Source organism: Anas platyrhynchos, chromosome 1, assembly GCF_047663525.1.
Source record: "Anas platyrhynchos isolate ZD024472 breed Pekin duck chromosome 1, IASCAAS_PekinDuck_T2T, whole genome shotgun sequence".
In the NCBI taxonomy this organism is placed as follows: Eukaryota; Metazoa; Chordata; class Aves; order Anseriformes; family Anatidae; genus Anas; species Anas platyrhynchos.
In genome coordinates, this window is record NC_092587.1 from 130,581,334 (window position 1) to 130,606,074 (window position 24,741).

General features: G+C 38.0%; 1 protein-coding gene across 4 annotated transcripts; it reads right to left on the minus strand.

Annotated features, from left to right (window-relative positions):
* Positions 1 to 4,310: 4,310 nt before the first annotated feature.
* Positions 4,311 to 24,712, minus strand: MSL3 (MSL complex subunit 3). 4 transcript variants are annotated; one of them, XM_027447667.3, is made up of 13 exons: positions 24,578 to 24,712; positions 22,824 to 22,906; positions 22,163 to 22,258; positions 21,463 to 21,563; positions 20,562 to 20,650; positions 19,622 to 19,744; positions 19,040 to 19,200; positions 16,964 to 17,122; positions 16,246 to 16,508; positions 15,753 to 15,862; positions 15,475 to 15,574; positions 15,000 to 15,084; positions 4,311 to 5,218 (listed from the first exon to the last, which is right to left on the minus strand). In XM_027447667.3, the coding sequence occupies exons 1-13, from the start codon at positions 24,674 to 24,676 to the stop codon at positions 5,119 to 5,121; spliced, it is 1,569 nt and encodes a 522-aa protein (XP_027303468.1). In that variant the 5' UTR covers positions 24,677 to 24,712; the 3' UTR covers positions 4,311 to 5,118. The 4 variants fall into 4 exon arrangements, with proteins under 4 accessions (XP_027303468.1, XP_038028939.1, XP_071885505.1 ...); XM_038173011.2 differs by lacking the exon at positions 24,578 to 24,712 and adding an exon at positions 24,007 to 24,190; XM_072029404.1 differs by lacking the exon at positions 24,578 to 24,712 and adding an exon at positions 23,884 to 23,919.
* Between the last annotated feature and the right edge of the window lie 29 nt (positions 24,713 to 24,741).

The following is a 24,741-nucleotide window of genomic DNA, read 5'->3' on the forward strand; positions in this document are numbered from 1 at the left end:
TTTCTCCTTTTCATCTTTGGATATGTGTTTATACTCCACCGATTTTATTCAGCTTGCAATAATCCTTAGCCTTAATGCAAAAAAGTCAGCTGCTATATGAATTAGAAAGGCGAAAATACATAATGCATGCAATAGAAAGGATGCATTGAGTTAGATCTTAGTAAGCATCTACATCTGCCACTCAGTCATTGCTAATAGCATTTTCCCAAGGCAATATATATTCCAAACTTTTTTTTTTTAAGCACCAAAATTGAAATATAAACTGCATTGGTAGTGTTTCTATAGTATACGTATACTTCTGTCTGTTTTAGTACCTGTATTCACTAATTTCATACAGAAGAATGGTGGAGCCATACCAGAAGTTGACAATCCCTCCAAATTCATTGTGTCACAAACAAGTGGGAAAAAATGACTGTGTAAACAGATCCAGACTGTGCTGATTATGGTCAAACACATCAAGAAAGTAACATACTATCAAGAACCATTGTTCCAAGGAAGCTCATTACACTGAGATGCATTTACATAGAAAAATAAGTAATTAACTCAGCTTGTCAGTGCAATTAATTGCGACCACCTCACACCACAAAAGAGATTTCACAGTACACAGGAACACAGCACAAAAATACACTTCCTGATGCATTTGGGCTAAGCATACTTACACATCGTGACTATCTGGCATTTTCCCATCGAATTTAGAAAGTAGGATTTATGTACTCAAGTGAAAGCTTGCCATTTAGCTCTGCTAATAGGTCAAGGAGTTAAAAGTGATCAAACACACGAGGCCAGAAGTTAAGATCCAGGCAGCTGCCCAAGTTTTGTGCAGCTAACTACCACAATAAAGGCTTGACTTGAGACTAAGCTAACGATAAATGCACATTGCTGCCTTTCCCCCACCTTGAAAAGCCGATGTTTCCACTCCTGTACACATGCTTTTGAGAATGCATTTATGACTTCAGAGGACATTTATGACTCCAAAGAAACAACAGATATTTTTTCAAAAACTTAGTATCTTACGCATCTGTATATATTTTAACTCCAATTACCAGGTCCCTGGTGCATTTCCCAAATACGTTGATAACGCTTATGATTCAGACATGAAAAAAAATAGTAACAGCTTTTTATTTCCAATCAGCTTTCTACTTCCTCTTGTGACTGCTGACACTCTCCTCAACATATCAAAGAGCAAGGTTGTGTGCTGCAGCACTGCATGACAAGTTCACACCGAACATTTAGGACTCGAGGAAATAGCCACAAGTTGCACCTGGGGAGATTTAGATTAGATATCAGGAAAAACTTTTTCTCTCAAAGAGTGGTTAGGCACTGGAACAGCCCAGGGAGGTGGTGGAGTCACCATCCCCGGCAGTGTTCAAAAAGCGCTTGGACAAGGTGCTATGAGATATCATTTAGTAGCTTAGTGGGTAGTATTGGTGATAGGAACACAGTTGGACTAGATTATCTTGTAGCTCCTTTCCAACCTCTGTTTCTATGATTCTGTTTCAGACAGAACAGCTGAGCACACACATGCCATTAGCCCACCCCAAATGCAGACTGAAACCCTAACATCTGCGTAAGCTTTCTTCCGGAACGGGACATAAAGCAAGCTTTAAAATAGCACTTGGTCACAAGGGCCTTGGTCGCCTTGGCAGAATAGGACGCTAGGCAAAAGCCTGAGCTTTGGAACAGAGCTGTCTATTCCATACAGTTTGAAAAACACAGCACTGTAGCACCAAGATGAAAGGCACTGCAGCAACTCTACATTGTGCACATGAAAGAACATTTTCGTTTTTTTGAAGGACAATTGGATGAAAATAAAATCTAAAATTAGGAATAAGCACAAAAAAATAGTTATATTCTGATAAGTTTTTTGGCAATCTGAAAAGTCTTTCTATATTTCGTTTCATACTTCTGTGACTCAGCATCAAGTTACCCAGATACCCTGATGCCAACTAAGTCAGACCAAGTACTGGAATTAGTATTCATGCAGACCAAGCACCTCAGGTACTTACAGAGGCAATGTGCTTCTAGGTGCCACATCAGCCGCATTACCTGCTTTTGTTCCTAGGGTGTTATTATTCTATTCTTCCCCCAGGACCAGCTAGCTGCACTCACAGCCCTACACCATACTTCAAGTTGATGCAGCCTACTCTTGAAGACAAGTGCAAGGGCTTGCCTTCACTGAAGGGATTTACCAGCGGAATTATGCCCTGTAATTACACTGCTGTAACTTCCTTGAATTACACAAGCAAAGTACCCCATCTGGAACCAGGGCACGTGAGTTAAGCAAAACAGCTACAGCAATGTAAACCATTGCAGTTCATCAACCTGCTTTCTCAGCTCAGCTCCTGAAGCTGCTCCTGAGACTGCCACTGAAGCCTGCTGGCAGACTTGCTCAAGTGAACCCTCCCGAGCCTGCTTCAGTCAGGTTCTCACATTTCTTCAGCACACTTAAGTCATTTTGACTGAATCGGGTTAGAAAGCATTGATATGAGTAGCTCTACGAGCAGCAAACAGTGAATGGCAAACAGCTAAGTGCAAAAACCTCTTTCATCCGTTCAGATGGATATGAATCCCATCAAAAAAAAGCCGATCAATCAAGGACATTCAAAGAGGTAGAGAAGAACATCAGCAGTACAGCTATACTATGAAGCTTCCCCATGACACATAAGACTTCAGATGCTTCAACATGAATTTTATGGGTATACTTGCAAGTTTCTATATAATTGAAGACTAACAAAAACTACCTTCTTTCCCAATCTGGTTCAAATTTTTGCAAGTGTCTTTTACTGCCTCCAGCTTAAGAACAGGTATAAAAATAAGAAATTAGTGAAAGAACAGTAACAATTGAGAAGGGGGCTGTCAAAGATGCATATTATTGTAATTGAATATATTAACCTAAACTTGTTTTTAAATTCATAGATACTGTCCTGGGAGGTCAGGACAACTGAAAGTGGGAAGAAGTGCAAAAGGGTGCTACTTTTAAGCATAAAATGGCTGCTATGATAGCAAACCAATTTGTAGAAACATATCCAGTAGCAGCTCCAAGAGAATTTTACCAGAAAGTTTGTTCACAACAAGAATACGCTCACTAGACCTTCAGAATTTTCTGCCCCCCTTAAGTCTTTCGATCGTCATCATGGCCTATACCAATGAGTCCACCATAACAGTACTAGTAACCACTCATGCAGAAGCCGTTTTTCTAACAGTTAAACATAGTCACACAATTACATTTAAACTCTTCGTAACTTGCCTTGTACTCAGATACCAACAGTGGAACAAAAATACATTTGCCATATTATACACACTGACATTCCTGCAACAGAACAGATTAAGGATGCAGTTTCAGGCAGTATTCCAAGACTGATGTCTTATTAGATTGTCACTGGTATTTTGTTGAATCATCTTTATAAAAGACTGAGGTCTATGCCTGGAATGAAACATTTTCAAGAAGTGATTTTGATACACTCTGACTCTGCTAGATTCAAAACTTCTGAAATTTGAGAAAGACTAAAGCCTACAAATTTTTCTGGTACTACAAAAATGCAATTAAAAACAGTACTACTAAACACTAATCTTTAGAAATAAAAATCACCAGATCTGCTTGCATCCATGCCAAACATTTGTTTAGCAACCATTACATTCAACATACTTCTTTACATAAGCTTTTCTAAAGTGCAGAGCCTAAATTGCTAAAACTGAAGTAATCCCTAGCTTCTCAGTTCAAAAGCATTAATGTACACCCTGAAAAGCAAGTGAAATTGAGTGTCAACAGCAGGTTTCAGATTTGCTTTGACCTCTTAGACTACGTTTGCCATTTACATTTCAAAAGATGATTCCTCACAACTGCTGGTTTCTGCAAATCGAGAAGGAGTATTTTGTCTTTGACATTATAATAAGTGTTCTAAAACAAGTCTTCTGAACAAGGAAGAGTAACAGTGATTAACACACTGGTCTATGAGCTTAGAGTCCAGTTTTCTGGCCAGTGCCTGACTTGACAAAGAAGAAAATGCTGAAACCCAGAGTCCTGTGTTGTGGACAAGGTATTGGTAACATTCAATACAAGGTTATTTCAATTAAGTTCTACTGAATGTGTTGTCAGAATTATAGGAAATTGGTTCTGGGGTCAATTCTTCTTTAACACTTTAGTTCTGGAAATAATGCCTCCTTAGACAGTTTCAAAGTCTGTAGAAGAAAAGTCAGTGATACGAAAGGGCTTCCCTCCCTGTTGTCAATACTCGCACCTCATTCTATGCATAATCTCAAAATTATTAATCAAGCCCAAACAAGACATTTTAGACAGTCAAAACCACACATTTAAACAGCAGCCACTGTATACTTTATTAAGAAAAGAAGTGTTTGCCAGTTAAACTGCCATCACTTTATTGACTTCTCCACTTACTTGTAGAAAATCTGTTCTTTCATAATGGCCCTGGAATCATTTATAACCAGGTAAATGTTGAAGCACTGGCAAGGCTCTCCTTGGAACTGTGACAGCCTTACCATGGCAAGAATTAGAAATATCTTTGCAAAACGCAAAGTAAGCAACACATCTTTCATTCAAGCAAAGTCATTCTTGAGACAGATGTCACACAAGCCAAACAGCAGAAAAATCCTTTAACTTAAGCAATCTTTTCTATTGTGACAGTTTCACAAAATGAAGTGCAATTTGTAAGATAAAAATCCATTAGATAGCAGTTATGCATTCTCTTCACGTAACTGTGTAGCCAAATCTTACTACTCAGGCTGGGCAGGGTGGAGCTAAAACGAAATAGCATGATGTTCTATCTTCATGAAAACGTCCTGTTGCTAATGCATCTGCTTTTGCCTCCCTTCTTTTTTAGCAGTTCTATGCAGTCCTATGCATTAGAAGTCAGAGTTAGGCTTCTTGGTTCGTTGGGAGTTGGGTTTATATTCAGTCCTCTAAGGAATTCAGAAGACAGTCTATACACATCTGAAAAGAAGTTCCTCATTTAAGCAATCCAACCATCAGAGAAGATATCCCCCTATTACTTCACCTCTGAAAGTTGTTTCAATACTTTTTTCATCTTCATCTTGTAGCCACGTGGCAGAACAGAATTGTCATGGGCTACATATAGTAGTATTTAATCTTTATTAATAGCTTCAGTAGATTGCCCGGGGATTTTTAGTACTGTAGTAGGCTTCACATGCAGCTACGTAAGCAGATTCTGGGAAGAACTCATCATGGTATTCTGCTAAAAACCTAAGAAAGCACACACAAAAGGAGAACATGAAACATTTAAGAGAAGCAATTTGCAAATCAATTTTTAAGCTCAGCAAAACCATAAACTGCAAATTACACATTATTAGTTTGAAATCTGTCATACAAAAAGGGTTGTCCTATATTTATTTATTTACAAGTTTTGCAGAGTGAGAAACAAATCATTCTCAAATTCAAGTGAATGAAAAAATTTTGCTCAAGCTCCATAAAGGAAACCCATACTTTCTATTCTTTTCTGAGCATAGCTTTTAAGAATTGTGAGACAAAAAAGTGGGAAGATGATTCTGCAACAGTTCTGTCAGTCACCTGTTCAACACAGTATTCTCAGTTACTTCAAAAAGACGGGAATTTCAGTTATCACCACATCATTATATTATGCGAATGGCCATTAACTATTAAGCCAAACCATACCTTTTAAGGTAAGAAGAACTATGATTTGTTCTTCCACATGTTTGTGCATGTAGGGTCTCCATCCTTCTAGTGTGTCTGATTTAAATGATCTCTCAAACAAATAGTACCTTTTGTAAATCCAGTTCCCTCATTTCAAATTTCTCCAACCTGCCCTTCAAACATTATTCCCACAGCAACACACAATATTTTAACATGTTCTGTTCTTCTAAGATACAACTCCTTCTCTGGTTAAGTATAGAAAATGAAAAACACTGTTGCTACTAACAGCAGCAGAACAGCTAAAATGACTATAACCACCCTAGTCTGTATACAGAGATGTGCTATACAAATGGGGGTGACAGGCCAAAACAGCACTGAAACCCTGAAGTACCTGATCAAACTTGACTTGAGGAAAAAGAGACCTTCAAAAATACCTGGATATTAAAGATCAGCTTCAGTAAAAATAGGAAAGTGTTAGCTACATGTTCTCTGAGTTAGTGTAGGACACAATGGAAACAGGGAACAACGTGATCTCAAGAATCTGCTTTCTTTCAAGAACCACTGGCTGGGGAGGAAACTTACCCATCGGAAGCTAAAAATCCTAGCTTTGCATAACCAGCTCTGGACCTAAGTCCAAATTAAAAAAACAACTGTAAAGATGAGTACAATTAAAACCAGTGTTTCTCCAACCTCATTTGCTGTTAAGACTGTCTAAACTAGGCATGCCTTTTGATCTTCAGGAAACCACAGCATCAAAAAACACTGACAAGACTCTCTACAAAAAGGCAAGCAAAATTTAAAGCAGAAATAAATTAATTGCAGAGAACTCATACAGAAAGCAGAAAAAATGATCAACTCCAATAAACACACACCCCAGTCCTTGTACTTAAACACAGCCATCAAACAACTGCAAAAGCAGAGGGACACCTGATTATATCCTACTAATTCTAGGTAAAACAATGAGAAACACAAGCTTTTTAGAACAAGGCAATTATTTGATGTGCCACCATTTGTTAAGAAAGCACTTTGTCAATGCCCCCCATACTTGTTTGCTTCCTAAGAGTTCCATGATTAACTCCACAGAGGGACCTAGGCTGGTTTCTGATGTGAAACATTTCAGGCTTAAAGACATGCAAGTATATTGATTGTCCAGCAGTCCATTTCCAGAAGATCAAATGGCAGCCTGTTTTTGTTTTTTAACCATCACCCAAGGAATTAATCAGAAAAGGCTCCATTACATGACCCGTAACAGCATCTAACCAAGAACCTGATTTCTGGCAATATTCAGTTGGTGTAGGTACTGCCAAAGAGGGAGAAAGATCTCTTGTACCTAAAACAAGGATTCAACTGCCTCTGCCACAAACTGACACCACATAAACTATCATAATAAAAGAGTAAGAGCTAAGTTAAAGTTACACACAATCTTCATTCATGCAATCCTACATGTGTTAAATAGTTCGGCATTTTTAAGCATTCATACTGTGCTAGTTTCTCGTTGGTTCCGATAGCAGCTTTGACTTTATTTTAATAGCACATGCAAAAAGGATTACATAATTCAGTTTGGGGAGATCATTTTGAAAAAAAATACACAAGATATTCTGATAAACCAAAAAAATATCTTTAATATTACAGCATTGTTACAGCTGCATTATTCTAGCTTCCTATTCACAGAAGTAAAGGCATTAAATAGATGAAGAAACAGCAGTGAAGTATTTTTCCCCTTAAGGAACAAGAGAGAGTCAACCAACGCAGTGAATGAACTAAGCACTGAATCAAAAATTGTTAAACTTTGGCAAGACAGTAGGCCAGAAAAAAATAACTTTATACTTTCCTGGAACTTAAAAAATAAAAAAGAAATGTAGATTAGAGCCAGCAATATTTGATTAACACACTGAAATGCAGTAAGTGATTTTCTAACCCAAGTCATTCAAAGCATTTAACACCTTCTTTTCCAGGCTTACCAGGCCATAAATTGCTCTAATACTTGGTAAAAAGGATTCTTTCATGAGATGCAGAGGTATTCCTTAGAAAGTGATCCATAAACACACAAGAACAATTCACACAATCAGATCCTCCTTCTAATCACAGAAGCCCATTGTTCGTTTGCACCACACAAACACACATTCCTTACTCTAGGAAAACAGCCAAGCTGGTGGCTTTCAATCGATGAAGTGACTGTCAGTTAACAAAGGAAGACCAATCAACGTCATCTACCTGGACCTTTAACATGGTCCTACGTGACATCATCATCTCCAAATTGGAGAGAGATGGATTTGATGGGTGGACTGTTCAGTGGATAAGGAACTGGCTTGAAGGTTGCAAGTCCAAGGGCAAGGTGCTGTACCTGGGCCAAGGCAATCCCAAACAGGAGTACAGACTGGGTGAAGAACTCACAGAGACCAGTCCTGCAGAGGAAGACGTGGGAGTTCTTGTGGATGAAAAAGTTGACATGAGCTGGCAGTAGCCCAGAAGACCAAATGTGTCCTGGGCTGCACTAAAAGAGGAGGCCAGCAGGGCAAGGGAGGGGATTGTTCCCCTCTGCTCTGCCCTTGTGAGGCCCCACTTGCAGTGCTGTGTCCAGGTCTGAGCCCCCAGCACAAAAAAGATGTGGGGCTGTTAGAGTGGGTCCAGAGGAGGGCCACAAAGATGATCAAGGGGCTGGAGCACCTCTCCTGTGAAGACAGGCTGAGAGAGCTGGGGGTGTTCAGCCTACAGAAGAGAAAGCTCCAGGGTGACCTCACTGCAACCTTTCAGTATTTGAAGGGAACTTATAAAAAAAAAAAAAAAGATGCAAAGAAACTCTTTGCTCAATCAGATATGGACAGGACAAGATGGAATGGCTTTCAACTAAAAGAGCGGAGATTTAGACTAGAAATTAGGAGGAAATTCTTCACTCAGAGGGGGGTGAGGTGCTGGAACAGGTTGTTCAGAGAAGCTGTGGATGCCCCATCCCTGGGATGTTCAAGGCCAGATTGGGATGTAGTCTTGGGCAACCTGATCTAGTGGGTGGCATTCCTATGCAGGGGACTGGAACTAGGTGATCCTTGAGGTCCCTTCCAATCCCAACCATTCTGTGAGTACTACAAAAGGGTACTGAAATTACAGTAATTTAGGAGTTCATAAAATACTTGAGTCATTAACTGCCATGATCTCTGATTGTAACTAGCTACAAATCACTTCCTAGTTTTTTGGGGGGTTGAGTTGAAGCAAGTGTGATAAGGCTTGAATCTAACTTTTAACATACTGAGACCGCACCAAGACTAAGATAAGCAACAAATGGAATTGAATTATTAATTCTTCATTAACACACGTTCTGACTTTGAGAGAGAAACAATGACTGCAAACTACCTATACTACTGATCAAATTTCTGGTGTTATTGTGCAACGTTCTCTAAAACATAATACCAGAAAGTGCTAGATTTATGAGGAACTACTTGAAGTGTAGGTAATGGGAAACAGGTTCATTCTCTCAAAAAAAATTACTGATATTTGCTTAAGATCAGTCATAAATGGCAGCTTGGTGCAAGATAAAGGTGAGAGAGATGCTTGTGGCATACCTACAACTCAAGGAAAAAAAAAAAAAAGCAGGCAGAACACACGCAGTCTAATGATGTATACCTCACTGTTCTTAATATAATAGCTGTGAAAAGCAAAATACCCCAGGGCTAGCAGATACAAATTACTTTCTGTAGAGAAGTGGTACAAAACAGGCAAGAGAACACAAGGTCAGCTTCTGTCCCTATCCCTTGACTACCTGCATAAAAAAGCGGTCAAAAAAGCCCTTCTGAAGCTGCTTTCTATTCATGCTGCATCACAGCGCAGAAAGCTGGCACAGAAATATTAGGAGTCTCAAAACTCTTAACTACTGGATATTTCATTAATGCCTTGCTCTTGAAAAAGCTGAAACAGCACAAAGATCAATTACACTGGCACCTGCAAGCTGCAAGCCAAGATTTCAAAACAGAGGGAGCTATACCAACTTAGCGAGCAGTCAATGTTCTGGTACAGATCTGAACACACACTGCTATTTAGCTATTTAGAAATTGTTTATTTGTCCTTTTACAAATCTGACAAAAAATTCAGTCACCAGTTGCATCGTTATTGTCTTTTACAATTATATACTTTTCAAAGAGCTTGTATGCTTACACCTGAGCAGTGAAACTGCTTACTAGTGACAGTTTTGAAACACACAGTGCACACAAGCTTCCTCGTATTTAAGACCACATGCTTTTCTCTTGACAAGCATCCACAGTTAACCCTCATGCTCAGGACACAGAGGCAGCACGGCATAATGCTGCTATGTCCCTCTCTACCACAGATTCCTAGAAAAGGAACACTTCAGAAAGGACTTGAGGAGATGGAGGTAAGAAAAACAGGCACACAGGCAACCTTATGTTCTGGACTTCAAATGCAGCAGTGTACAAGTAGCAAGCTTACCTCAGGTGACTCTAAAGCAAAAAAGCCTCACAAATGTACTGCCATCTGGGCTGTGAGTTATGCAGACAGAACCACCAGAAAAAGACATAGAACTATCATCATCCACATTAAATAGCCACTTGGCATGTATGTCAGGAACGATTCTCAGCAAGGTCACTGAATTAATATGAGCTTTAAGAGCATCATCTGGTAGCAAAAACGTCCTTCTCTTGGCAGCCTCAATATAACTTACTACTTTAAGTTTCTGCATGAAGAAAATGACTCTTCTGGATATCAGCTGTCACCACATGAACAAACTAAGGAACTGCCTGAAAAGTATGAACATCCTCAGGAAAGGAAAACCTTAAAGGACAACCTCAGCTATAAAGGTACGACGTACACATACATGACACACAGCACAGAGCTGAAAGGAAGTATTTTCAAGAAGGTAATATATTGCACGCTTTTCTACAGCTCTGGCTTTTAGAAGGTAAGCAGAAGCTCCAATAAGGAGTCTGAGCTAGATACTGTTTGAAAGACAACTGAAAGGCAATTGTAATGATCTATCCAAATGAATTTGCTGAAAGAGCATGATGGGTCCTAAAACTGAGTCACCTCTTCAAAAGAAATGTCATTTTCAGATTACAAAACTATCTCCTCTCCATGACTTCTACTGAAAGGCAGGATTTTAAGCCTAAAAGGCTTACTTTCAAAGGTGTATGCCACCACCTGCCTCCCTACTCCCTCCAACTGCTAGGCATGTCTCCATCTGGAAGGCTGCTCAGGCAAGTTTTGGATGTTAATTCTGACATCCAGTGTTTCAAGAAACCATCAGGTTTGTTTTGTTGACTGGACTCTTGTCACTCATCCACTTAAAATACTCCTTTTTTTTCCTCCATTCTCAGGAAGTCGCAAATAACCTTTCATTAATTGCACATTAGCACAGACTAGTGGTCATAATTCACCACTGCAATTAAGTATAAGATCACTACACTCACAAAATGTTTGGATACCAACACCAGAGATCTACTTCCTAAGGTTACTTCAAACAACTTGCAATCTTTCTAACACATTTTATCACTGCAGTACTCTTTAATTTGGTCAGTTTTTGATTTGGCTCCCTCCTTATAAAATACTCAATACTGAAGGTACTTTATCCATGGAACAGATTTGCACAATAGGTAAAAGCTGTAAAACATCAGAAATAAAAATGAAAGCTGAAATCAAAGAGTCAACTTACAGGATAGACTGAGTTCGAAAGATCAGTGGATTTCAACAAAACCAAAGTATTTAACTATTAAGGATGTACTTTTCAATCATCTAAAAAAAAATACATATTAGCCTCACCTTGACAACTATATTAGAAATGTTAAAAGCATTTTAAGAATGTAATTGTTCATTTACTCCTTTTTCTTTATTTCAGGAAACTAGAAATATCTATGCCTTTCCAAACCCTTAACTACATTGCCTGATATTACCTCAAATAAAATTGGTCTCGCTGTTCTAAAAAGAATAGACAAGTTATATTCTCCTAGCTCCTAAGCACATCCTGTTGGTCAATAGTCCTGAGCCGACAGTTTTCCAAGTCAAGGCTGTATTCACATCAATGGAAAGAAGAAAGCAAGAAGTGGCATATTCTTGCCTATTGTTACTCATTGCTTAAGCAGCTCCTGAAGGCATGCTAGGCACCTCAAAATAACGATAGGCCATACATAATACAGTATATACAATGCTTTATTAAAAACATGGCTGAAATTATGGAATTGGTTAAGAGGCAATGCTTTTAATCTCAAAAATTAAGAACTTGCAGGAAGATTTAACCACGTACCCTTTGCTAGAGAAATTACCAGTTAGTAGGCACCAGTTATTGTGCCAGCTTCCACTGTTTGTTCCTGAAGCCTAAATTGAAAGTGGAAGTGAAATTTCCTGAAACCAACTGGCAAGTCAGTTGCTAAACTCTATTTCAGACTAGTGTTTTTCTGCAGACATTATGAATTATTTCAGGACTACACAGTTTGACATGAAGACTAAGAGGTTTTCGTTTAATTTGAAAAACTAGTTTTCCTTCTGCAAACTCTGCAAATTCCACAATTGAGAAATAAATGTTCATGTTCTCCATGAAGAAGTTTTTGATTATGTATGCTTGTAGAATGCTGCACAAAGGGTACAGCTTCTATTTAATATGAAACTCAAAGATATATTTAATACATTCCTTTAAAAAAAAAGCTGTCTGGAAAACTGAGATCAATCTTGTCTAGCAGCAATTTGAGGCATGACTGGAAAATATTACCCATGTAGCATTTCAAAGTGAATTTAATACATCTATCAAGTACTGAGTAAACTCAATAAAACAAGCTTCCAGACAAAATGGTATATTAAACAAGTCTCAGTTTCTAAGCCCACAACAGATTAATAGTGTAAATGTTAAATGAAACTGTAAATTTCAGCCATATAATCATAATTCAAAATTAAATCAGTAGCTATGCCAAAACTAAATCAAGTTGTGTATCATATTAAAGTTTTAAAAGTGAATAAACTACTTTTGTCAGAGTACTCTACCTAGAACTCAAAGATGGTTCAGGAATAGTTTTATTAATTTTAACAGACAGCTTCAATCCCTTTTCTGCTATAAGAAAAATAAATAAAAGCAGAGTGCTTCAGCTTGTCACTCCAGAGCAATTCACCATAAGAAATTAGGTAGCCTGAAGTAAACTATCTGAAGTAAACTATCTAATGCATACAGACTGTGTAAAAAGGTTTCAAAAAGTAAACCAGAACAGAACTGATACAAAATACTCTTAATAAACATCAATTCATCCTTTCATTCCCAAAAAGGAAAAAGACAGAATGTAATTTTTTTTTTTCCTCAAATTTCACAAGATACCACCTCAGCCTCAAGTTTTCACTTGTGATGAGAAACAGGTAATGCGTAAGTATTTCTGCTATAAAAGTCTGAATGAGTTTCCAGAAAATTTAGTTATTTGAGCGCTTTCAGACAGATATGGGACAGAAAAACAAATGTCCAAATGAAATACATCCTAAAGCACCACAAAAACATGTAAAAAAATAATTTACCTACATAAGATTGAATGCTTCCTACAGCTTCCTACTGTAATTTGCAATTTCTTTCACGAAATGTTCTCAATTTGACAATTTCTGACAAAGCTACAGAAATAATAATTATAGAAAAACAAGAAGAGCATCAGCAAAACATCCATTACATTGGCCTAGAAAGCACTATGAAAACATATATAACCTCAAATATTTTGTTGTACCAGATAATAGCCACACTATGCTTGCTTGGGGAGGAGCTGTAGGGGGGCCATTTTGGTTTAGTTGTAGTCTGGTCTTAAGCAATGAATGCCCCATAGTACTAGAGCACAATTTCAGTTAAATGTTTTCCAAAAAGGAATCCAGCTTGTGTACTGAGACCACTCTGCAATGCAACATAAGGCACAGCAAGCAGAACTACTGGGAGATTTGCTTCAAAAGCAGTCTTACCTAACCTAAAAATGCTAATGTGGAAACACCATTTTTTTTCCCCATTTATAGGTAATTAGGCATTTCAACAAAATGGTCACATAGAAGAATAAAACACATATGGACACCAACCCCTATGATCCTGTTATTCCGTGACACTACTACTAGAAATTTTAGTTTAATCACTACCCCACTTGGACACAGTTGTTTCCTCCTTCATCCCCATTCCACCTCAGCTTATCCATATAATGGGTATAAAGAAACCACATTTAAGACATTAAAGAGTTCAGACCTGCTCTGATACAATAGAATCAGAACAGGAGGATGTCTGAAAAACTGATTTGATTCACAGCAAGTTAGACATCCTAAACCATATTCACTTCAAGCAAAAATACCTAGTACCTGCTTTCCAACAGTAAGTGCTAATGCTGTCCCACTTAGTATAAAAACATTTTCAATACTAGTAAGGATCTGACAGAATAGAAATATAAAAACGAATCAGTAAAACTTTAAAATTAAGTCATTCAGAAGAAAATGTCTGTATTGTAGAAATTTTGACATTTGAGATATCTTTAATTTTTAATAAGCAATTAAAATAAAAGCACTTTAAAGTTTTTGTATGGACAATCAGCCCTCCTTGATCTAATAAAACTTTTGATATACTAATGACGTACTAGATTACTTTTCAGTATGTAGCTGTTTTGAGGTATCTGATCAATGTTAAGTTAGAAGTTCCACATTTGTTGGAACCGTTTTCTGTTTAACATGTACAATGCTTTTTTACAAGTTTTCTTTGTCTTTTTTTTTTTTTTTTGCTGTGTTGATGCTACAGTATGCAGTGCCGCATTAGACATATGAACTACAATTACAGTGCAGAGAGACTAACTAGAGTACTGACAAGGTGGATCATGATACAGATATGACTGTACTATCTCCAGCTGTAGAGCTACTGTGGTTAGAAGATTTTAGGTACCCCTACAAGCCACTGCACTGTGTAACAGAGAAACCCTTTGGTTAAAAAGCTGGACTAGGGCAGCCTTTTCTGGAGAAAAAAAAAAAACAACACATACACCAACCACCACCACACCACCATCATGTGTAACAGGTTTTAAAACACAAGGTTTTCTCCCTGCTAACAGTGATGCAACACCAAAAAACTCAGGTTATGCTCTTAAGAACAATGCAGGGTTTGAATTTCTTCATAAAACATGCTTCTTAGCATTCTCAGCAAAATCAGACTTGTCACTCTATACTTTCTAACACAAGCTTTTCTACTTCAGTTTTCTACCGATGTTTAGTAAAGTTTTAAGTAGAGAGTTTGGATCCCCTTCAATTTGAATTCCAGAAGTAAAAATGTAATTTTATCATACTCATTTCTGTAACCACAAGAATATCTTCTAAAAATCACTCATAATTTCAGAGCACTAAAATCTACGTAACAATGCAATTACTACTGTGGTAGATTGTGTCGCATTACCTCAGAAACATTTCGAAGTGTTTTACTAAAGCCTTTAGGTTTTTTTCAGGAAAGCACATCTTCCCGAGTATTTCTGGTAGCTTTACTGTAAAAGAGAAAAATAATGTTTACAAATTTTACCTGCTATAAAGAAAAGAAGAAAGCAAGAATATCTTTTCACTGCAGCCTCCATTACTCTTTACAAGATGCTCAGTGATTTTCCAGAAACATTACTATAACAAGCAAGCAAGCTCATAAACTGAATGTTGCCTGCTTTAATAATGTTTGATAGTGTAGCAGAAGCAATGCTTATTTACAGGTTTTGTTTCTGTAAATCATATAAAAGATAAACGAATTTATGAACAACCTTTTAAGAATTTTAAAGAGATTAAAATGTACATTTCTCCAAAAGTAAAGCTGTGATAAAGCAAATACAAAATCACATCGATACTGCCACTGAAAACAAATCAGACATTTTGATTCCAGAGCAGTTTACCAAACATCCGTAGCAAATGTTGAGATCCATAGATATATGATGGAGGTGGTGGTTGATCACTTGGAGGATAATTCTCTGGCATCAGTTTCCAGGATAAAACCTAAACATAAAAAAAATGAAAATACTGGTTATGAAATCAGTATAGCATCATTCAGTCTATACAGAACTTCAAAATAATAGATGAAATAAATAACTAAACACCTTTTCTCATGTAGGCCTACTCTGAGGGCCACAATATCTTTAACCATTGAAAGGACAATAGCATGAAGTTCTCTTACCTCATTCAATTCATTGTTTCTTCTCCCTTCAAAGCCAGTAAATACCGCACTCCCCTCTTTGCTAGGAGTCAAAGTTATCGGTGAAGATGATCCACTATGGACAGGGGTTTCTTCAAGAACAGAAGGAAAAAAAAAAACAAAACAAAACAAAAAATTTATTAAATAATTTGTTTTGTGGAAATACAAGACACTAAAAGGCAACTAAGGCCTGCTGATAAAACATTTAAAGTCTTAAAATACTGTAATTCAGCAAATGCTATTCTAAAGTAGACTGACAGATATCCTTTGAGTAGACTCAAGTAGCTCCTTGAATTCCATTGGGAAATACAGCGTTGTATTTCTCCCTCTGGTATACAACTTCAGAGAGAAATAATTGATACGATAAGTAATGAATTCCCACTTTGATCGTTCAGTTCCCAGTCCACACCACATTAAGATAAACAACAGGACTTAAAAGCTTGTTTAGAGTAACAACTTTAATAGCAAAACCTACTTTTTTCCAGGTGCAAGAAGAGCTTTGGCATAGAAGCTGGGGTGTCAAGATGCCGCCGCTTCGGCTGTGGGGAAGCACTGCTTTCTGACAACCTGTCACAGTTAGAGGTATGGCGTGTAGAACGTCTCAGGGACTGCAGAATTTCAGGTTCAGCTTTTCGCCTTTTTGGTGTGGCTGGCTCCCCTGCTGGAGGCTGGCTGTCTGTTGACTGAGGTGTTGGTGGGTTCAGTAGAGGAGGACTTGGGGAAAGCTCCTCCTGATTTCTAGGAAATAAAGACAGCTTGACATAAATGAAGAGGTCAGATGTTCTTTCCTTAGAACAGGAAGTTTCACAAATCCTCTTAAGTTCTTACACAAGTTAGTATTCCCTTAAGAACAAGCAAAGTCATGCAACCTTCTTTTAAGTGTTGTTTTCCCTAAGAACATTCATTTGCAAATTTAAAGGTTAGTGAACATAAACTTACATTTTGATGCAATTTTATTTCACAAAGTTGCAGAACAGCTCCACACCAGTCAGTAGAAACACCTCTTTGGAGTTAATCAGATTGAAATTCAGAAATCATATTCTGAATTCAGGCAAGCAATTCACACAAAGTCGAATGTTTTATCAAAACAATTAAGTCAAAGCATAAAAGAAACCACAATATTCTAAACGTATAACCACTTACTATTGCGTTTTTCCTCAGATAAGCAGTATTAAACTCTATACCCAACCTACCTGTTAGTATTTGTTGAGTTTTCTTTGATGGGAAGAAAGAATTTTGATGAAGTCACCTTCTTAAACTGAGCTTGCTCATAAGGATAGAGCAAAATTAATGGAAGTGTGAAGTCAAAGGTTATTCTCAGCCCATCAACCATCTCTTTACATAGCTCAACACTACAGGGAAAGAAAGATTATGAATTTCCATTTTCAATTTCATTTGCATGCCAAAATTTTCAGTGTAGTTTTTAGGAAATTCCCCTTAAATACAGATCACTAACATCTTAACTATGATACATTCATTTATTCGCTATGTAATAATCCCTTAAAAGCATACTTGAAAAGACAGTGATTCCAGTTTGTAATTTCATTCATACAAGTCCAAACTTTAGACAGTCTGTATAATTTTGAGTTCATTAAGCAATCGTTCTATTACTATTTACTGGATTAATAAAACCCACTTTACAGTAAAGTCAGTCAGACATTTTCCACATAAGCAGTATTTTTTTTTCCCCCCCAAGTTCACTGTACTCAAATAGAAGAGTCAGCTGTCAGAAAAATGCTTAGGATTTAGTAGACTGAATGTCTGAGCAAAAGCCATATGCAGAATTTGACCTATAGCAGCTAACTAAGATGCAGTTAAGGCTGTGCTTAAAACATCTCCAGTGAATCAACAGAAATGGATACATCTGCATTGGAGATCAGCTTCCTGCTAACCGAAGCACTACATTTAGAGGCTACTAGGAATTTCTGGTTTAGGCTTATATAAAACATTCACAGCGCTAGGTGCCGGGCAGATGCAGTGGTACAAGAAACTAGAAATGCAGTCCACCTCCAACACCTCTAACCTCTATGAAGGTAATCACTTTTCAGGTCTCAAGTGCATACATGCGTATGGCAGCATCAAATAATGTTATCAAAGCAACCCACATTATGAAGTCTATACCCCCCCCCCATTACACCCTCTTAAGGTTTTTGTTTGTTTGTTTGTTTGTTTTTAAGGCAAAAGAAAACACTACATTGGGTCAGGGTAGCACCATGTGCAGAAATTCCATCACATTTTAAAAGGTCAGTTACCTTCTATGCAGAAAGGGCAACACAATAAAGTTGTCAGCTCAATCTCTCCTACTTAATGGATCACTGAAATTACAATCATTTTCCCTATTAAAGAATCTTCTTTATTGAGGAAGTCGCAAAAGCATACACCTTTAAAAATCATAACATACACACAACCTTTTGGTCATGTTTCTCATGTCTCGTCTAACTTCTCATCTGGGATCTAACTTCTCATCTGGGAGATTAATTACACTTTCCTTCTTTCTAATATAATCTGTTAAGTAATGAATGACATCCATACAAAGTGAAACACTCACTTCGGGCAAAATACTGCAGGGAATGGCATAATTATGCAGTGCTGAAATGAATCTTGATTTTTGTTATGTTCTATTTTTGGAAATTTATATAAAATGAAAAATTTCACCCCAGTATAGACTTACATAAAAGAACAACGTCAACTAACATTGAGAACTTTTACCACAAAAAACACCATACAACACCCCCCACAACACTACAAATATGCCAGGTCAACATTGCATTTGTAGCTTGGTAGGAGGCTATACAGCTCAGCTGAGAAAACATACTAAGATTTAATCAATTTTAATAAACAGGATTGATGCTACTACACAGAGTGAGTTTCCTTGCGTTTTGACTCTAGGATTTAAGATCATATGTCATTAAAATAAATCACCTCCATTTGGAGTTCTCTATTATGTTCGCATAAAACGTTTACAAAATTTGAACCTGTTCAGTTTTATTTCAACAGGGAATTCTTATATCAGATATTCTCCCACTGCTCAAAAAAAAATCAAAAAGGGATATTACAAAAGGGGATATTGATGCTTTTGTATCAGGACTCCTTCACTGATAAACAAATTGTCAATGGTACTGTTCTTTAGATATTCATCAAATATTTTAATCCCAATGAAGGGACATACATGACAGTATAAACTCACAAAAATGAACAGCCTTCAGACTGAGTATGCAATGCAAGTTCATTCTTCTTGTGACAACAGCACTGGGCTAAAGATTACTTACTTCTTCTCTGGTGGCACATAATGAATATTCATATTAGCATGTGGAGTCATCTGATGATGTCGAGACCTTTCATTGGCTGAAAAAGCAGCATTAATAGCAAAATGTTTCACATATGACTCCAGGATGGTTATTATATTTGTCTGGCAAGGAAGCTTCACCAGCTGAAAAAGAAACAATAAACTGATGTCTTATAGAAATAATTAGTAAATGTAGTAATCTAAAACAGGAGTTAATGAGTTTAATGAAGCATAAAGTTACTTCAGGAGTTACCCATTTCAACCTGTAAACTACATTTTTGATCAATCCATTATAAATATTTGGAGAAAACGAGGTAAACAAGTGTACTCTACTTAATTTTCAGCTTTTAAGAGCAACTTACGCTCCAAAACACAATCAGGTACTGCAATGTTACAACCTTAAATACAATGACAACTCACTGCTTTAGCTATAGAGAAGGCTGCTCCTCAAAACTTTTTATTCTTCCTTATGTTGTCTAAACTAACCCTTGCAATAAAGCTCAGAACAGGGGTTGTTGTATGCAAGAAGTATTTTTGAACCACCCCATGCATATTCATTTCATACCCGTTTTCTTCTATTAATATAGTAACAGTCTTCCTCAAGCTTCTTTTTCAAGACTTCGGGAATTTCAATGTTTATTGCTCTTTCTTCCATGTCCCTTTTTGTATGGGTGTCTTGATCTTCTTTCTACAACAGACCAGTGCAAGAAATTATATATTGCTTGTGTTATTAAGAAGAAATACAATAACCAGGATACAATATAAAAATGAAGTTTTGTTATGCAAAAATAAGAGCATTTAAATTAAAATATTATTTTTGTATGTACAGTATCTATTTAAGTGTATACTAGTCTTACTGTAATGTAAGCAATTTAACAATACTGTTTTCATGTCATCTACAAATTCAATTTTTAAAATTTGTTTTTAATTTAGCATTCACTTAAGCATTTAATAGAAAAGAACAAACAGGAACTTGTTAGGTTTTGCTACTTCAGATCACCTCCACTGTACTAGTTTGATTCTACAGACCTTCAGAACAACTATTTACCCTGTACTTTTTGCTAATGTAGAGAAAGATGTTTTTTTTTCTTGAAGTCAGCCTTCTACATTTAAGACCAGAGTTGATAGGCCCATCTCACAGTAAAATACAAAAACCATAAAGACCCTACTGCTATGTCCAACCTGACTAGACCAGTAAGATTTTATAGCACCTATACACATGGGTAATCTAGTTTGCTAAGATTTCTTCACATAAGCCTTACATGTCAAAGGAGAGGAAAAGAAGCAAATGTGTATTGTTTGATTAATGACTTATTCTTGTAGAATTCTGGTATTTTCTTTAACTTTCAAAAACTCAACTACAGTAGGCACTGGGAGTGAGAAAATATACATTTTAATTCTGGCTAAATAAGCAACTGTGGCCTATATTTACTCTATTTAAACTTTTCCAGTGTTTTATATACTGATTTTTAAATTCTATTAACTTAAGGAAGCCATGAATATACCATTTCTGTCCTATCTTCTATGTCACTGTCTTCACTTTTTATTTCTTCATCTGTTCCTTCATCACTGTCATCAGAAGAACTACTTATAGCTGTGTAAAAGAGATTTCAGATATTTATCTCACACTATCACATTGCACAGAGGTTCAGGCCAAACAATTTCAGGCCTAAATTAAAAAAAATAACAACTCGTTATATGTAATTCGACTAGAATTATTCATTCTTATTAAACACATAAGTAGTATTTACAGCACAGTATCAACTTTTTGAATATGGAAGACAGTAAGTTTAAAGGAAGTATTCTAGTATCTCTTTGATTGATGTACACTCACAGATAATTTCTATTTTTATTGTACTTTAGTACTGAACAAGGGGTTAATGCATTAACTATTCAATTGAGAGCTCTGGATATGTGCAGCAACTGTTACACTCTACATCAGTTAAGTGCAAAAGGTCCTGCTAGCTTTCAAGCTACAAAGAGAAGTGCCATGAAATCAGAAGAGGTGGTTTAAGAGTGAAATAGGTCAGTCAGACTGGGAGGGAAAAAAAAATCCCCCCCCCAAATATATAGAAACATTAGAAAGGAAAGCAGCTTGTTTGCTAACACCAAACAAGAAAACTGCGGGCTTCTTGCACCTAGTACTACTACAGTAAACAAAGCAGCACTGAACTCTGGTATCACGAAGTGACATGAGGAAAAGCCTCTAGAAAGCAAATTAAAAAAAAATGAATTAAGAGATACTTAACATGAAACATTACACTCATTCTTCACACAACTGCTTTGGTATAGCTCCAATCAGGCCATGACACTCATGTCATCCTACTAGCAAGTTAAGCACTCACTGTACCCCTAGCACAAAGTTAAAGCATCGCACCAGTTACTAAAGAACGAAAACAAGCTCACAGTTTTCGCTACTCTCGTCATTTTCCTCAGCAGGAAGGCTTTTTAATACAGAGTCAACACCAGGCAATCTGCAACGTCTCTTCTTTCTTCCTTTTCTTCTCCTATAGAGGATAAAATGGTTCACTTAAACTTGGCTAATTTCATTTAATTTGTTTATCCTACCTAATGACATTACATAGAAATGCACAGGAAATGTATGTTTGGGTTATTTCCATTAATTAACATTGAAATAATTTGGATAATGTTTATTTTAGAGTGGATACCTTAATGCCTGTATATTAGCTCATATTTGTGTTCCCAGGCAGATCCTCAAGCCATGTCCAACCTATATTAGGTTATTGCCTTTGGCTGAAAAATACCTCAGGCTTTCCTAAATTATTGTTCATGTACATTTCTTTTGGAAGATGTAAATTAAGCCTGTACACAGGCATTTCACAGCAACACTTCTGAGTAACATACAGTTACTAAATGTGTTAGCCATTTAGAGTGTTGTTTAATGATAATGCATCTACCTTAGTATGGATGTACTGACTGTATTAAGTAGATATTTACCACCAACAGTGTGAACTTAGAGACCAAACTCACTTGTAGACACCTAAATGTAGCTGTTTGAATATGAATCTCTTATTTATCTTGAGACCAAAAAGATTTCTTTGAATATGAATCTCTTATTTATCTTGAGACCAAAAAGATTTCTTACATGCGAGCCACAGCTTTCCGCGCCAATTTACGTTGTAATCTGCGATTTTCGTCTGTATCACGAAGAACATGATCCTCAGCTGCCCATCTATCCCAGCTAAGGATTGGTAAAAGGAGAAACATTAACGGCTCAAAATATATTCCATTCACGATTATTACTGAATCAATATACATTAAACCTAAAACATCGTATTTCAATAACGTTCAGATCAGCTTTGAGTTGCATGCTTCTTTATTCACATGGCTTCAACTCTCACGTTGCTCTCTAAATGCTCCCAAACCTTGACATAACACATGACAGCATTTGTAGCACCAACGCATGCTATAAATCATAGTCAGAGACTGCACTCATGTACTGACCTTGATAAGCAAACAGTCTAGGCCTAGATCTAACAATACACAAAACCCGTTTTGTAATGAAAAACCTAGGTGCCACAGGTACATGCCAAAGACAGATATCCCGTAAAATTTAAACTCAAGACCATCAAATTGATCCATTGATATTTAAAGATATAAGGCAATGAAACATAAGAAAGCGTATTAAAGGCATTCACAATCCAAACATACTCACATTAAGTCCTTTGATATTCTGGGTAACATCTTTCTTTGCAGAATAAAATGGAAGAAATGGAAGAACTAACATTGTGCATATGGGTTCTTACCTTCTATTCCAACCATTAAAATGGATCAGATATTCTGGAATCTTTCTGCCTTTCTCATCTTTTCCGACAATAATATCAACAATCTGAAACAAACAGCGAATAGCATGTATTAAAAGGCTTGACAAAAAGTGAACTTTCCAGCATTTAGGGATTTATGCACATAGAAAAAAAAGTGTTCATTTACATAAATTAAATACTCCTAGAATGTTGCCATTAAGTATTTATATGAGCAGAAGATATGGATTATACTCAAGGTGAGAAAATAAGCTTTTTTCCAGAGCTCTTCTCAAACAAAGGACTGCCATCTTTATTGTGTCCTCAATACATTCAAAACAAAGATGCAAAACAATACAGTATCACAATAGGAATGTGCAAATACGGTCATGTGGGCAAGTAACATTTTCTCCTGAGTGCTCTCTCTTCAGGTCCTCAAAGCAGGAGAAAACATAGTGCTATATGTAAATCTCCAACACTGTTCTCTGGAACATGTCATCCAGCCAACAAATATTAAAATGTCTTGTGAATATCTGACCCTTTGTTTCTTCTTCTATCACCCCTGTAACACTGTCCTCTTTAGCACATGCACAAAGTTTATTTTGACCAAATCGCGATGAGTGTAAGCGGAACCAAAAACCATCACTCTTGCTAATGGCATTTTCTGATCAACTGTTTGTGCAGGAGCTCTTTCTTGATCTTTTTCCAAGTGAAAAAATATGCAGATGCACTACTCTTGCTCTCCCTCTTCCCAGGAAAGAGATTCAACATTTAAAAAAACGCATGAAGAGCCAGTTTGAATGTGCCTGCACCTCAAAAAAAAAAAAAAAAAGGTATTTCACAATGGATCATTAAGAAGACCATCAGGACCAGTAAAAACAAAGCCATCAGTGGGTGCACCGCGTATCTCCAGGCACAGCCAGCAGCTAGGCCACAGGAACGTTTAACCTGAGAGCTGGCAACTTGAGAATTGTTGAGCCAGATGGGGCCGAGGGCAGCTTTGCTGGAGCTCCGTGTATTTAAAAGTATAGAAAAGGCACTAATGATTTGTTTGCACACGGGTTACCTCTAGGGCCAGCCAAAGCATAGGCCTGCATGTGGAAACAAAAGGGCAGTACGAAACATCGCAGGAAGGCGGAGACCCTGATCAAACGTGTTTAAAAAATAAATAAATAAGAATGTACGTCACTAAAACAAATCGAAGCAGAAGTATGGATTTGGACTGGAATCCAGTTGAGATCTATGTTTTTGTCCCTCAGAGGAGCGAAAACGCGAAGCAAACCAGCCAACAGCGCCGTGTTTACAGGCTCCGCACGGATCCCTTCGGCGCGTCAGAGCGAGCCCGCGTCCCCGCGGCACCCAGCACCGCACAAGGCTCCCGCCAGCGCTGTTACCGGGCACAGCGGGCCGGCAGGAGGCAGCGCCCGCAGAAAAGCGTCGCCCGGGGACAAGGCCCGGCGGCGGACAGGGCAGCAGCGCCCACCCACCGCCCGCGGGGCCGGGCGGCGCCTCCGTGTGCAGGCGGGCGGCGGCCGCCCCCTTCCTTCCCCTCACCCCGCACCGGTGGCGGCGGCGGGGCCGCCAGGTCAACCCCCTCCCTTCCCTCCCGCTCCTCCCCCGGCCCCCGAGCGGGCGCGCACACGGCACAGCGCGGCGGCGGGGGAGCGGTAACGGCCGCCAACGGCCCCGCCTCCCCGCGGCGGGGGCGGGGGCTGGGGCAGGAGGGAGGGAGGGAGGAGGGCGCGGCGCGGCGGGGTCACCTTGGCATCATAGAGCACTTTGGCCTTGGTGGGGTCGGGCTCGAAGCAGAGAACTCTCTCCCCCCGGTGGAACTTAAATTTCATTCCCCGCGAGGTCATTTGTTCATCATGGCGCAAAGGAGCGGCGCCCCGCCCCGCCCGGCGGGGAGGTGCCGCTGACGGGA